This window comes from Rhamphochromis longiceps, linkage group LG20, assembly GCF_057381845.1.
Source record: "Rhamphochromis longiceps isolate RC_006_pf linkage group LG20, R_longiceps_female_GT1.1, whole genome shotgun sequence".
NCBI classification, from domain to species: domain Eukaryota; kingdom Metazoa; phylum Chordata; class Actinopteri; order Cichliformes; family Cichlidae; genus Rhamphochromis; species Rhamphochromis longiceps.
This window is the reverse complement of record NC_140576.1, coordinates 17,637,026-17,651,011: the sequence shown is the minus strand read 5'-3', so window position 1 is coordinate 17,651,011 and position 13,986 is coordinate 17,637,026. Positions and strand designations below refer to the sequence as shown.

At 41.3% G+C, this 13,986-nt stretch overlaps 2 protein-coding genes and 1 long non-coding RNA gene across 3 annotated transcripts; 1 reads left to right on the top strand and 2 right to left on the bottom strand.

The window, feature by feature from the left end:
* The first annotated feature begins 78 nt into the window (after window positions 1-78).
* Window positions 79-2,955, top strand: LOC146645168 (uncharacterized). Its single transcript, XR_014909055.1, has 2 exons — window positions 79-158; window positions 2,049-2,955. It is a non-coding gene; the product is annotated as an uncharacterized LOC146645168 (long non-coding RNA).
* Window positions 2,763-6,357, bottom strand: snrpg (small nuclear ribonucleoprotein polypeptide G). Its single transcript, XM_085393810.1, has 4 exons — window positions 6,223-6,357; window positions 6,027-6,049; window positions 5,223-5,347; window positions 2,763-3,042 (listed from the first exon to the last, which is right to left on the bottom strand). Exons 1-4 carry the CDS (start codon window positions 6,252-6,254, stop codon window positions 2,992-2,994), a joined length of 231 nt encoding a protein of 76 aa, XP_085249936.1. The 5' UTR covers window positions 6,255-6,357; the 3' UTR covers window positions 2,763-2,991.
* Window positions 6,358-7,495: 1,138 nt separating this feature from the next.
* On the bottom strand, window positions 7,496-12,481 carry LOC146645166 (uncharacterized). The gene is made up of 2 exons (XM_085394527.1): window positions 11,328-12,481; window positions 7,496-10,909 (listed from the first exon to the last, which is right to left on the bottom strand). Exon 2 carries the CDS (start codon window positions 10,882-10,884, stop codon window positions 9,328-9,330), a length of 1,557 nt encoding a protein of 518 aa, XP_085250653.1. The 5' UTR covers window positions 10,885-10,909; window positions 11,328-12,481; the 3' UTR covers window positions 7,496-9,327.
* Window positions 12,482-13,986: the final 1,505 nt, after the last annotated feature.

Below are 13,986 nucleotides of genomic sequence, written 5' to 3'. Positions count from 1 at the left end.
CGGAGTGCGCCCCCTGTCGACCCGCCGTCAGCATTTGCGCATTATGATTACAAATGCACACAGCACTCAAACACACCGGAACTGAAACCTGAGTGAGAATTCCTCTCCGGCTTCAGGCCAGAAGAAAAAAACTTTTTGAAGTCATATTTAGGAATAAGGTCAGCAAAACTGTCTTTACCAGGTTTTTCTAGATGCAGATTTTATGTGCTGCTGACATATAAAGGACAACAGTATCCAGAGGCATTTGTTGGCTGCTGCAGTCTGGGAGACATGCTACTGAAAAGGAATGACATTGGTGTTTTTGTTTTTGTGTATGTAGATACAACCTGTTGGCAGTAAAACCTTTATTTCGGTCATGTCCTGCATTAAAAACATATCTAAAACAATACACACACTTTATATATTTGTGATCACTTACTGCTTTTTCTAAATATAAGAATTGCATTAGGATAAGACAGGTTTAGTCATTTATTTGTGTAGTCTTTAGTAGTTCTCTTAAAGACAATGTTGGCTGCTTTTTTATGGGCTCAAAATGTGGTCATAAATATTTTGTACTTGTAAAAAAGATTTGTATGTGTAAAAAAGATTTGTGTGTGCGTAAAAAAGATTTGTATGTGTAAAAAGAATTTGTGTGTGCGTAAAAAAGATTTGTATGTGTAAAAAAGATTTGTATGTGTAAAAAGAATTTGTGTGTGCGTAAAAAAGATTTGTATGTGTAAAAAAGATTTGTGTGTGCGTAAAAAAGATTTGTATGTGTAAAAAAGATTTGTGTGTGGACTTAGAAAAAAAAAACCCTGCAAGTTACAAGTACGGATTCTTGACCCTATTTTTCTACCCTTCATCTGATTGGTCAATATCATGTCAATCACAAATGTAATAATCCAATCAGAGAACAGATGGGTTTGGCTGTCGAAGGGGCGCTTTTTTGAACTGCAGGTCCTTGAAGGGTGATACCGTTTGTATCCGATAGCAGCTAGGTCCCCAAACTTTCAGTAGCTGTTGAAAGGAAAAAGTTGTGGTATATCAGTGGTTAGAAATAACATTATTACTTTAGGATTAGTTTAACACAAAGTCAGGGCTGACCCAGCACCATTGCTGTGAGTCACAGTGCGCAGCATAAAAGTCCTTTCACATCGGATGCAGGATACGCTGCTAATGCTAACTGCTAACTAAAAGCAAAGGATCCAGAATTTGTTACGCTGGCTGCTGGGCTCTATGGGTTTTTGCAGCAGCTCTACCTGTACTAGATGCACCTGCTCCTTGTCTTTTCTATCTCTGACTTTATGTCCTCTACAAGAGTTTGTTTTTTTTGCTAGTTCTTCAAATGTTCAATAAAAACATGTATGCTAATTCATAACGAAGAAAGCTTTGTAATGAAGACTGTCATTTCCAAAACACTGCCCGCCCCCACCCCGCGGTCCGCAGCGCTGTTGAAAAGGCTGTGGAAGTCCCTGTATTAAACACGTAGACCTGTGACATAAAAATCACCAAACTCGGACTACCACAGACTGTTTTCCTTCGTGGTGATGAAGGAAAACGCTGGGTTGGCATGTAAAAGGGCATTTATTCCCTTCAAAGACCTGCAGTTCAAAAAAAGCGCCCCTCGACAGCCAAACCCATCTGTTCTCTGATTGGATTGTTACATTTGTGATTGACATGACATTGACCAATCAGATGAAGGGAAGAAAAATAGGGTCAAAAATCCGTACTTGTAACTTGCAGGGGTTTTTTTTCTAAGTCCACACACAAATCTTTTTTACACATACAAATCTTTTTTACAAGTACAAAATATTTATGACCACATTTTGAGCCCATACCTTTTTGTCCCATTCTCTGTCAACATGATCCCACACTGCTTCACTAATGTTGGCTGAGCTCTGGGGACACCAAACCATGACTGACTGATCAAATTTCACTCACTTCACATGGCCTGTTGCCACTGATTTTCAAGCCACTTCTAATGTCAAATCAGAATCCTTTAATAATCCCTAAGGAAATTATGTGAACACTCATACCTCAGCCTTTTCTTCCTGTTTGTCTTCCTTAAGGATGACTTGTTGACAGCCACTCTTCCACTCAGACCATTTCTGACGAGTCTTTGGTGAACAGTAGATGGGTCAGTAAAGGACCTGTGCCAGATCTCTGCTGGATTCTTCTTTTATTTCTTAAGGACATGACATTCAGATACTGTTTGGCTGCTGTAGCGCTTTAGGCCTGCCACTCCTTTAATCCTTCACTTGTTTGTTTTTCCCAAAAATTTTTAAGCACACACTTGACACAATCTTGGCTCAAATATTCAGTTAACAGCTCTTTGGGCATCACATCATTGGTGAACCCCCCACTCTTTTACATCTGTCAGGCTGCTATCTTTGTAGATTCTGAAGCAGCAGGAATAAATTACTTTTTTGTAAAAGGCAGTGACTAAGTGCATACCTAAATTCAACATGTATTTGGTTTTCTCCTTCTTTTGAAAATAGGCAGGTATAAATGAGCTCAGCAGCAGCCAATCTCCAAAGAAAAACTTTTAGCTTCCGAAGGCCCAGAGAATCACTTAAAATTTCTAAGAAGATCTGTCTCTTAGCGGGGAGAATATGAAGAAATAAGGGTGTTCCACAGTATTTTATATCGGTCCAGCTGGACTCTTATCATCATATTTAGTGTGCAGCTTCCTCTGCCTGTTGCTATAGTAACATGTTGACAGTAACAGAACAATAACTTGTGGTATTGTGGTAATGTGATATAAACTGAATGCAGAAAACCAATTACAAAGAAAACTGATTTATTCACAAGATCACACATTTCAAAAATCCAAACAAAAAGACTGTATCTATCATCTCACAATTCAAATACAAATGCTTTGTCTCCTTACTGAGGAGCCAGAAAGGGACAATAATGTAAAAAACAAACAAACAAACAAACAAACAAAAAAAAACCCCAACAAAAAAAAAAACAAAATGTAGGGATCATTTTCTTCAGGTGCCTCCTCCGCTCTCATACTCTCTCCAAGGCCTCCAGCATGATGATGCTGTTTCCCCTGATGACCTGTGAGAAACAACACCACACAGAGTAAACACACTACCATCATGACAAATGTCCTAAAGGTTTTAAATAAAGCACTGAGCTTTCCAAATCTAAACAGAATTTAGTATCTTATTCATAGAAGGTAAAGCAAACAGCTTTTCTTGACATTTTAAAGCCTAAATTATACTGAACAGCTGAGCACTCATTCCTGTTGTTTGTAGTTCATTGCCTGGGGAGAATGTGTACTTAGTGTAAAGTAAATCATCCACAGACACAGAGTCCACAGAGTCACAAAAAGCAGGCAGGCACAAACTGCCCTAACCATCTCATGATGAAATTTATAACAGTGGGACCCGAGTATACCCTAGCGGACTTGCTGACGGTATAATTCCTGCTTCAAACCGAGTTAGGATGGTTTTGAAATGAATGAAAATGATTTCCTGGAGCAAACAGCAGCAGATGCAGGTATAACTAATAATGTATGGTATGTGAACACAATTCCACAAGTGTGCTATCGTGCAGTCCACCAAACAGTCCCAACAGCATGTCACTGGATGTGGAAGACATATGTGTTGTTCAAATGCTCACAGGTTGACAAGTGGGCCAGAAACGGGGAGGGCGCGATTGTGGAGTTCGGCAGGAAAGGGTATGACACAAACATGAAAAGAAAAGTACAGACAGTGACTGCAGTGGACACTTTTCGTTGTTTTTGAACACACTGTTCACTTCACTTCACTCCCTCCAAGACATCTACAGGAAGCGGTGCCTGAGGAAAGCAGGGAGGATCATCAAGGACTCCAGTCACCCCAGCCATAAACTGTTCAGACTACTTCCATCAGGAAGGAGGTTCTGCAGCATCTGGTCCCGTACCAGCAGAATGAGAGACAGCTTCTTCCACCAGGCCATCAGACTGCTGAACACGTCATAGACACCTCACCTTCACTACTAGAACTTCAACATTATGCACTCCATACTGTACATTAATGCCACTGTTTTGCACATGTCTCAACTCTGTATATTTTTATATATTTTATTTATTGTTTACTCTATTTAATTTGTAAAATATGTGTATACACACACACACACACACGCACGTAGAAAAATATTTAGTATACACATCCAGAAATGCATATACTATTATATATTGTACATATATTTATTAGTTTCAGATGTAGCCATTCTTGTATTTTGCTTGTTTACATTATTGTATTTTGCACAACTCTGTTGCTTGTGAAGCTCGCACACAAGAATTTCACTCACATGTACTGTACCAATGTACCTGCACATGTGATGTGACAATAAAAGTGATTTGATTTGATCAACTCGTTGTACTGAGAACTTTATACTTCTCCAAGGCTGGCTGATGGAACAACGACAGCACATGCAAGTGTGGCCCACGCACAGGTTGTAATACATATTTGTGATACTCCATCAACAACAAACACTCTCTGCAGGCAGTCTGTGATTGCGCAGGAACTGCGTTCATGCTACTCCCACTCAAGAATAAAACAAGCATAACAATCTGACGTTGTTCAGGTCATGGTTAATTTTATCGGGGACATGCTAAATGTCTGTGAAATAAGGGCCTAAAACTTGTTCCACCAGCTGAGCTAAAACCAAACCGTCAAGTACAACCAGGTTACAAAGGACGAAATACTAGTAGCACATGATATGCAACCAAAATGTATACAAATGACTCCACCAAGTCTCTTTGCACTCCATATGACAGGAAGAGCAAATGGTGGATGGAAATGACTAATATGATGGAAAAACAGGGCTTTAATCAGGTACAAAATATTTATTTTATTTTGTGATGATATCATGCAGATTTCAATTTGTACTGCTGCTGAAACAGAGTGTGCCAAAATGCAAAGGGTTCACGTGCAAATGAATATTGGCAATCCTGTTAATATACTACAGCTAAAGCTATCAAGAAAGATCGGGGTCTTAATGGGAGTGCTTTGCAGCATGTTCAGACCGTGGCAAATATGAAGTCTGACACCATTATAACCAGAACTCTCTCGTAAATAAGCAAGCTGTAGTTAAGAGGAGAGCAGACTGCTTGAAGATAACAATGCTGTGCTGTGCTTAAGCGCACAACTTTTCTTTGGTTGGATGCACAAACTAAAGAATGAACAGAAGGAATGGGTTAATGGCCTTTGGTGACAATACAGAAAATTAAGAAAGACAAAGGTACTGACCACCATGCCAATTGTGTTCTGCTGTCCTCCGGGGCCCATCTCCAGACAGTCATCCACCACCAGGTTCATAAAAGGGTCGAACCCCCGCAGGATGCCTTGCACATGTCTGCCTCCATTCAGCTTCACTGAAAGGAGAAAAAAATAAATCACTATGAGGAATTTTACAAACTGCTCAGTTCATTTATTTCTGAGACTGATCCATCTTTAAACTCAAAGTTTAGATTGTCCACATACTACCACGAATATTTACATACAGCAAAATAAGACATCCATATTTATGCTATCACATAACCTAACTTTTGAGTCCACATCTATGAAAGGTACTTGACTTACCCAGTGTGAGGAATGAACTTATTATTCCGAGGGTTACAACAAGCTTATTTTCCAACTTTTAAGACCATAAAGACATCTCACAATTATAGTATAGTGTCAATGAAAGACAGTAGGGGTTATAAGATCTGTGCAAGTTATACAATATATCAACATTTGTCCTAACCATCGCATTTCTAGCAGTACTTCCCAGCAACACAACACGCTGCGCGTATTAAAATAAATTCCCCCCCTCCCCATGTGTATTGCCTGCACTACATGTCTGCTCTTTGTTATGAGATCCTGAACAAACAGGGAGCAGAGGTCATCGAAGAAGGCTTTGTGAAGTGTACCAGATGAAAACGTAATTACTGAAATTATTCAATAACTTTACTTTGATATTTCATGCTGTTGCTCAAAAACAACGAAAGACAGGAACAGATTCACTTTTAACATTCCGGCTGCATTTGAATCTGTGCTTGGAGTCATACTCACATGAAAGCTTCTTGTCCATGAACCTGGAAAAGAAACCCATCAGCATCGGTTACATGGTCACAGTTTCTTCACAGGCATGTTAGCTAATGTTAGCTTGTGGCTATTACAAACAATGTACCAGATCTGCTATACAGGAAACAAGAAGCAGGTACAAAATAACCAGTGCGCGTTTATTTATCAAAGATCATTGACTTACTTCTTCAGCTCGGGTGGGTGTGCTTTACTCATTTTAGCTGTATTTTCTGGACGCCGAAGCACTCGTTCGCAATCTTTTCGTTTCACGAAACCGCGGAAGGAAAGCGTGCGCCGACAACCGGAACTTCATTGGTGAACTCTCATAGTGGACCTTCTGCGTTTTCCTCACAGCGCCGCCATGAGGACAGGAGGAGGGAGAGCCGGCCAGCTTTGAATGCATATACCGGTAGTAGTGGAAGAAATATTCAAATCATTTATTTAAATGCAATTATCACAGTATATCCCTCAAATCACCACCAGAAACAGCCTTTCCTGTTGATAAAAGGCAGGATAGATTCATACTTTGATGTTTAGGCAAAATTCTGACCCTGCCATCCAAATGTTGCAGCCTGGGATCAAAACTCATCAAACCAGGTAACATTTTTCTAACCCAGTAATGTCCACTTTTAGTGAGCCTGGTTGATTCATAGTGTCAGTTTCCTGTTCTTAGCTCACAGAAGTGCCACCCGTTCAGTTCTGATGGTGCTGCAGCACATCTGCTTCATTGTCCGTGTTGTGCATTCAGAGATGCTGTTCTGCATACCTTGGTTGTAACCAGTGGTAATTTGAATTATTGTTACTGTCTGGCCTGACGAAGCACTATGCCAAAGCATTTTCACCCAGAGAAATTTTGTTCACTTACTGGGTGTTTTCTCTTTTTTAGACCATTCTTTGTAAACCCCATTTATGGTTGGGTGAGGAAAATCCAGTGTATGTTCAGTTTTTTGGGGGGTGTTTTGCTATAAGACCAAGTGGGCCCAATGACAACCATTATTTGTTGACAAATACATTTAATAATTTGAGGAAAATCATATTAGTGTAACTATTGTTTTAATAATGAATCTAATGTACATTATTGCATTTTATAACATTGTTTTACTGTTCCTGCTTTAAGAGTAATGTGTAAGCTTCATGGCCATTAGTTGTTATACTGTTGACTATGTTCAGAATACAAATGGAAGAGCTTTTAGCTGCGACCTGTTATTTTAATAATGATTTATATTATCTGAACCTAGAAACTAGCTAAAATAAATGTATATATTTGAGTAGAAATGAAATAACTTTAAACCACTTTGAATAAAATCAAATTATGGTATAATTTTTGCAATTTGCCCTTGCTAATTTCAACTGTCATCCATTAATTACTATCAGTCTGCTGTATGGCTGTGGCATGCAGTCAGTTTGAAAATTCACAGAATTAGAACAGCAGAAATGATGCAAAGAAAACATCTGACAACTGTTAAATTTTATTTATGTCATCTGCAAAGAGCCATACACACCAACTTACAAAAGACCTCAGAAAAGTAGAAACTTCAAAACCTAGAAACGTATCTTCTACATGTTCACAGTCGCATTTTGAAAACAGTAGTTGAAAATACTTTAGAAAAAAAAATCATGTTGATTTAAGTTTATTCACCAAAGCGCACTTATTGAGCATCGTAGACACACTGAAGGGCTGCCGTCAGTCCATCTGTTTGCATAGTTAGGAAATACGACCAGAGCTCATGCAAGCTAAAAAGCAGGGGCATTATGAAAGGCATTGTTTCAGGTAGAGTTATCCATGAAAGCCAAGTTTGCTCACTGTATAGATTACTGCGATCTCTCTTCCATGATAAAATATTAGGAAACAGCATGTAAACAAACAGTGTTACACATTACAATCTCATTCAGACCCTGGGGCTGCATTTTATCTCTCGAGCAAAGAAATGAACCTCCACCCAGTGCTCTAAGTAGTGCTGCTAACACTCACGTTCGGGACACAAGACTGACAACACGACAAGTTCAGACACCACAATTGATGAATAATTATTGCCAAATTTGTAAGAAAATACAGCAGAAAACATAACAAAAACTAGACAAGTGGCAAACAATTTGTCAGGCAGTGTTCTGGCCAGAATGTACCACAGTTGAGCAGATGGCCTCATTTCTCAAAAGAACAAAAAACAAAACCCTGAGGCAAAGATGAGCTTAGCTCCACTTTGAGCATGCGAGCAAATCCCAACCTGTTTTTGGAAAATGGGGTCGATTAGAAATGAACAGTTCAAACTCTAAGAGCTGGGAAGTTTATCCAAGGTCCAGGAACCTTTACACAACTGATGTTATTATTAACAGCCATTTTCAGCTGCTCCCTTCTCAAAAGGGATCGCCACAGTGGGTGACTCCACAAGTTTGACTGGCAGAGTTTTATGCTCTTTTTATGGCCTCCCTAATACAACCCCAAAGGGGCTTTGTGTATCTGGCTGGAATTAAACCAGCCCAGTTGCTGCCAAGTGGTGAGACCATCTTCCAGGATCATAAGCTACCATTCTTAATTAAAAGAAAAAATAAAAGGAAAAGCAGACAATTTGTGGAAGTTTTTATACCACTCTGTGGTATAAAAGTGGATACACAGACAACAACTGGTCTGAAAGAGGGACTCCTGGGTTTAAAGGTTTGGATACTTTGAATGGATCAAATGAATCAAAATCAAACTGTTCTGGCTTCTACAGTTTTCAATGCATTATAGAGTGAAAATTTGCAGACAACAGTCCTTCACAGTGAAAATATTAGCTTTATGTTCAATTTCATATCATCAGTCTTGCTGTAATAAAGCTGAGGCTCATCTTAAAGGCTGCTGCTGCTAAACAACATAAACACATATTCTGTGTAATTCTTCTTTGTTGTATTTCACTACAATGCAACTTGTTAATGCATGGTTGCTCTGCAAGACGCATCTGAGAAGATGTCCTGTTCTCAGATGTACAAACACTGATTAAACCTCCCTTTAAAAGCTGCTGTGATGGATCTTAGACAAACTGATATCCACACTGTGCTTTTCAATGAGTCTTGCAGGAGAAAATAAAATTCATGGTAAAGGGCTAAATAAAAGCTTAATAAGACATTCTTTTTAACTGTTGATATGGTTTGGATAACAAAGCCCGAGTTTGGGGTACAAAAGCAATATATTCTGAATTCTCAATCAGTGAACTCGTGACTCAACAAGAATTTCACAGAGATTTCATCACTCCCCTCTGTCTAACCCTTCAAGGCAAAAAGGCGGGTTGCTGATGACATTCACACTGACACGTCAGGCTTTGTCGGCTTGATGCGTGTAGCCCTCTGTCAAGCTGTCCTCCTCCACCCTAACTCGAAGGTGCTCCTGACAGTGTTCTAGGAAAGAGTCAAGTGCAGAGAACCCCTGCTGGCAGGGCACGCAGTGGTACAGCCTCTGCCTCCTGGAGCCTGGCCATTTGCACGTGTCCATCTCGGTGGTGCACACACTGCACTGTCTCCTCTTCATGGAGGTTTGGTGGAGCTCCATGTGTTCCTTCAGCTGCTGCTGCAGAGAGAAAACCTCTGCACAGGAGGGGCACGGGAAATCTCTCTCCACCTCCTCCTGAGCTTCAGGCACTTCTGTGCATCTCCCTGAAACACCTTTCTTGGTCAACTGTCGAATGACTTTCCTGGGTCTCCCTGGGCCAGCCCTGACTGTCTTAATCTCAGCGAGGCTGGTTTTGGCTTTATTTGGTCTGTTTTCTGATAGTTTGGATGAGTCTTTGGTGGTACATCCTACAGTCTTGCTTTTGTTTTTGATAGCCACCAAGCTCAAGGCTGTATGCTGTCTGTAGTGTGCCCTAAGCGATAAATGGTGGACAAAGACTTTTCCGCAGACCTGACAGGGATACGTGCCTGCTTTCCTCCGCTTGATGACGACTGGCCTCGGCTCTCTCCTGACATTCTTCTCTCTACTGTGCTTTTCTTTTCTGTGCATGTACAGTTTAGAGGTGCTCCTGAAAACCATGTCACAGGAGCGACAGCTCAGCAGCTTTTTTTGAGATTTTGAACTCTTGCTTGGCTCTTCATCCACCTTAGCACTCCTTCCTTTCCTCACCTCCCCATCGGTGGCACTTTGCTCCTCTGCATGGCTGGCCTGTTCATGGCGTTGCAGTGCAGCTTCTGAGCGGAAGACTCTTGAGCAGAGTTGACACGTGTTGATAGCTCGGCCACTGGGCCCTGGAGTATCTGAAGAATCAGAGCGAGTGGAATCCCCCTCAGAAACAGGTGAAGAGCCGTCAGGGAGTCTGCTGGCATCAGCTATATCGGACAGGGACGGCAGCTCATTGCAGCCGGCCTGTTGGTGCTGCAGCAGAGCCTGTTTCTGGCTGAAACCTCTCCCACACGGGGCACACGCATATGGGCTGTGGTCCATGTGATGAGGCTGGCGGTGAAGTGGCTTGTCCAGGGGGCTGCCAGGATCAGAAGTGTGAGTCACGCACGTAGAGCAGGGGGAACCAAATAGCGACATCCCATGACAAAGCTCGCAGCATGTGGACTCGCACTTGTGTAGCTGTAAGGATGACCTCAGGGAGAACTCCTGGCCACACGAGGGACACCGGTGAGGCTTGGGCAGTGTGTGTTCAGACTCCTGGTGTTGTAACAGATCTGTGGCATAAGGAAAGGCGTTACCACATTCTTGACACAGATAGGTGGGCTGCTGGGGCAGACGCTGCCTCTGGGTTTGTGTGTGCTGTTTTGTCTCTGCCCTAGCGATAAAGGTGGCAAGCCTTGACAGAGTGTCTGTGGCTGAGCTGGAGCGACCAAATGACTCCTGGGACCTTGTAGTACTCCAGCTGACTCCATCCATCCTCCTTCACCAAGCTTTCTCCTGGCTTTTATGGAGACACAAGAGGTTTTAGCAGCTACCCTTTAATTCACTCAGACACAAAATCTAAAAGGCTAAGGTACTGAGAAGTGTTTTGGTTGTAAGCTAAATGGCACCACGCCTGCAGTCAACAGCTAGCCAAGCTCTGTAGGATGAGGGGAAACGTGCCTTCTTTTTAACTTGTTCCTCTTTTTTTGTTGACATTCTGAATTACTGGTCGCTAAGTTTTATTCTTCTATTCTATTTGGACAACACAGACTGCGACGATAGGTATCAGTTTAGTGATAAGTCTGAGCCTCTACAACGGTAAACCTTACAACAACACAGCTGCGACCACGGGCTAGCTTTGTGTTTGCTAAGGTTAGCTCGCTGCTAGCCTCGCCAACACGTCAGAAATGCACACTTGCGCTTGTTAACTAGCTTACCTTGGCACTCAGACAGGAGCAGTGCAGCGGCTGTATTGACGAGTGAATAGATTCAGACAGTGCGTTGCATTATTAATGGGATTCTTTAACACAAACCACACTGGCATGACTGCTAAACTGAAAGCCAAGTTTTCTTAGCACTTCCGGCACGTCACTTACCCACTTTGCAGCTTGAGTTCTCAGGTATGCGCAGTGACTGTAGGTATGATGCTTCTCCTCTCTCTTATCTAGCCCATTTACAGTCTTGCTAGTTACAATTAAAAGGACTTTCAAACCAAAACAATTTACTAATTTTTTTTAAATTAATGCCAGCAGTTGCTGACCCCTAATTAACTATTAAAAAGACATAAAATCAAAAATGTTCTCTGCCCCTTTCAACAAGGGTGTTTCCAGATTCATATCGACCATGTTACAGATGGGAACTAGAACAAATGGTGCGATATGGCAGCCTCACTTCTGTCAGTCTGCCCCAGAGCAGCTGTGGCTACAACTGTAGCTTGCCTGCACCAGTGTGTGAATGTGAGAGTGAATGAATAGTGGAATTGTAAAGCGCTTTGAGGGTCTCGAAAAGCGCTGTACAAATGCAATGACTGACTGTTTGTGTGTTTTAGTCCTGTGATATACTGGCGACTCGTGGAGGATTACTCCACCTTTTGCCTGGTGACCCTTCCCCCTTTCCTGACTTGGAAAAAAAGAAGAAAATGAATGGCTGAAATAAATTATTGTCACACAGAAATACTCAAGAAAAATTTTAAAACTAGAGAAACAACCCAAGTAAGTATAAAATGCAGTTTTTAAATGATGATTTCATTTATTAAGGGAACAAAGCTATCCAAACTTAATTTAAAATAGTAATTACATGCGACCCCTGGCAGGAATAGCGACAATCAAGAACAGTGGCTCACATCGCTGTGGAAGAATTTTGTCCCACTCTTCTTTGCATAAGCATTTCAATTCAGCCACACACAAAGGTTTTTGAGCAGAAGCCGCCTGTTTAAAGTCACACCAAAGCATCTCAATCAGGTTTAAGTCTGGACTTTGATTAGGCCACTCAAAAAACTTTTTTTAGTCATTCACAGGTGAACTTGCTGGTGCATTTTGAATTTTTGTCTGAATTATTAAGTGTGCTTGAGCTTCAGGGCATGAACAGACGGTGAGAAATTCATTCTTTCGGGTAGAGAGCAGAATTCAGCAGACGACACCGTCGTGGTGGGCCTGATCTCTGATAACAACGAGACGGCCTACCTGAAGGAGATTAGGAATCTGGAGAACTGGTGCCAGAGGAACAACCTCCTTCTAAACGTCAGTAAGACAAAGGAGCTGATAGTGGACTTCAGCACTAAGCAGGAGAGGAACTACCAGACCCCCGTCATCAACGAGTGCCCAGTGGAGAGAGTGGACAGCTTCAAATACCTCGGAGTTCACATCACGCAGGACCTGTCATGGTCCTGTCACATCAACACCGTGGTGAAAAAGGCCCGACAGCGTCTCTACCACCTCAGACGCTTGAGAGACTTCCAACTGCCCTCCAAGGTGCTCAGGAACTTTTACTCGTGCACCATAGAGAGCATCCTGGCGGGAAACATCTTAACCTGGTTCGGGAACAGCACCATGCAGGACAGACGAGCTCTACAGAGGGTTGTGCGGTCAGCTGAGCGCACCATCCGCTCCGAGCTCCCTGACCTGCACTCAATCTACAGCAGGCGGTGCTGGACCAAGGCCAGGAAGATCGTGAAGGACCTCAGCCATCCCAACAACAGACTGTTCTCTCTGTTGAGGTCAGGAAAGCGATTCCGCTCCCTGAAGACCAACACAGAGAGACTGAGGAGGAGCTTCTTCCCACAGGCGATACTGTCTCTCAATCACACCACCACACAGTACTGACCCACACATATGGTTCTTACACACACACTGGACTTTCTGGACTTTGGTTTTGCACAACACTGGTCACTATATTCTTCATTTCCGGTTAATACTTGTACAGCTGCTGTTACTGTGTATATATTTATTTATATTTAGATTTCTTCATACATTCTTATATAGTTCTATATTGTGTATTGTGTATTTTGTTGTACAGTTATTTTATTTTCAACTTTAATTTATATATTTATCTTTATCTTATTCTTCCCAGTTAAATTTACCCTTCATTCTAATTTGTGTTGTACAGTTATTTCATTTTTAACCTTAATTTATATTTTATTCCTTCCTAGTTAAATTTACCCTTTTTAATTTTTCATATTTATTTCCTATCTTATTCATAGCCTTTTCCTTTTTTGGTCTCTTTAGGTCACGAGCAGTTGTCCAAGCATTTCACTACATATCGTACTGTGTATGACTGTGTACGTGACAAATAAAAAATTTGAATTTGAATTCATGGTTCCATCAATTACAGTTGAGTTGATGATGGCTGGGATGACGTTCTTCTTATGAAATGATGTAATATTTTTATGTCAAAGTGGTTTTTACTACATTCATATACAATTTTTTTGTTAAGTTTATATGAATGTGTGTGTGATTGGGTGAATGACCTGCTGTAGCAAAAACCACTTTGAATGCCCCCCCCCCAAAAAAAACAAACCAGGAAGACAGCAAATACTTTTTCACATCACTATATGTGCTTGTATAATTTTTCCTCACATAGATTTCATCATAAATGTGA

Bases quoted from the DNA above. Each gene is read 5' to 3' on its own strand.
- LOC146645166 (XM_085394527.1), bottom strand. From the start codon at position 10,884: ATGGATGGAGTCAGCTGGAGTACTACAAGGTCCCAGGAGTCATTTGGT.
- snrpg (XM_085393810.1), bottom strand. From the start codon at position 6,254: ATGAGTAAAGCACACCCACCCGAGCTGAAGAA. The intron at 6,050-6,222 runs GTAAGTCAATGA...TTTCTTTTCCAG, and splicing joins CACCCACCCGAGCTGAAGAA to GTTCATGGACAAGAAGCTTT. The intron at 5,348-6,026 runs GTGAGTATGACT...TTCTCCTTTCAG, and splicing joins CATGGACAAGAAGCTTTCAT to TGAAGCTGAATGGAGGCAGA.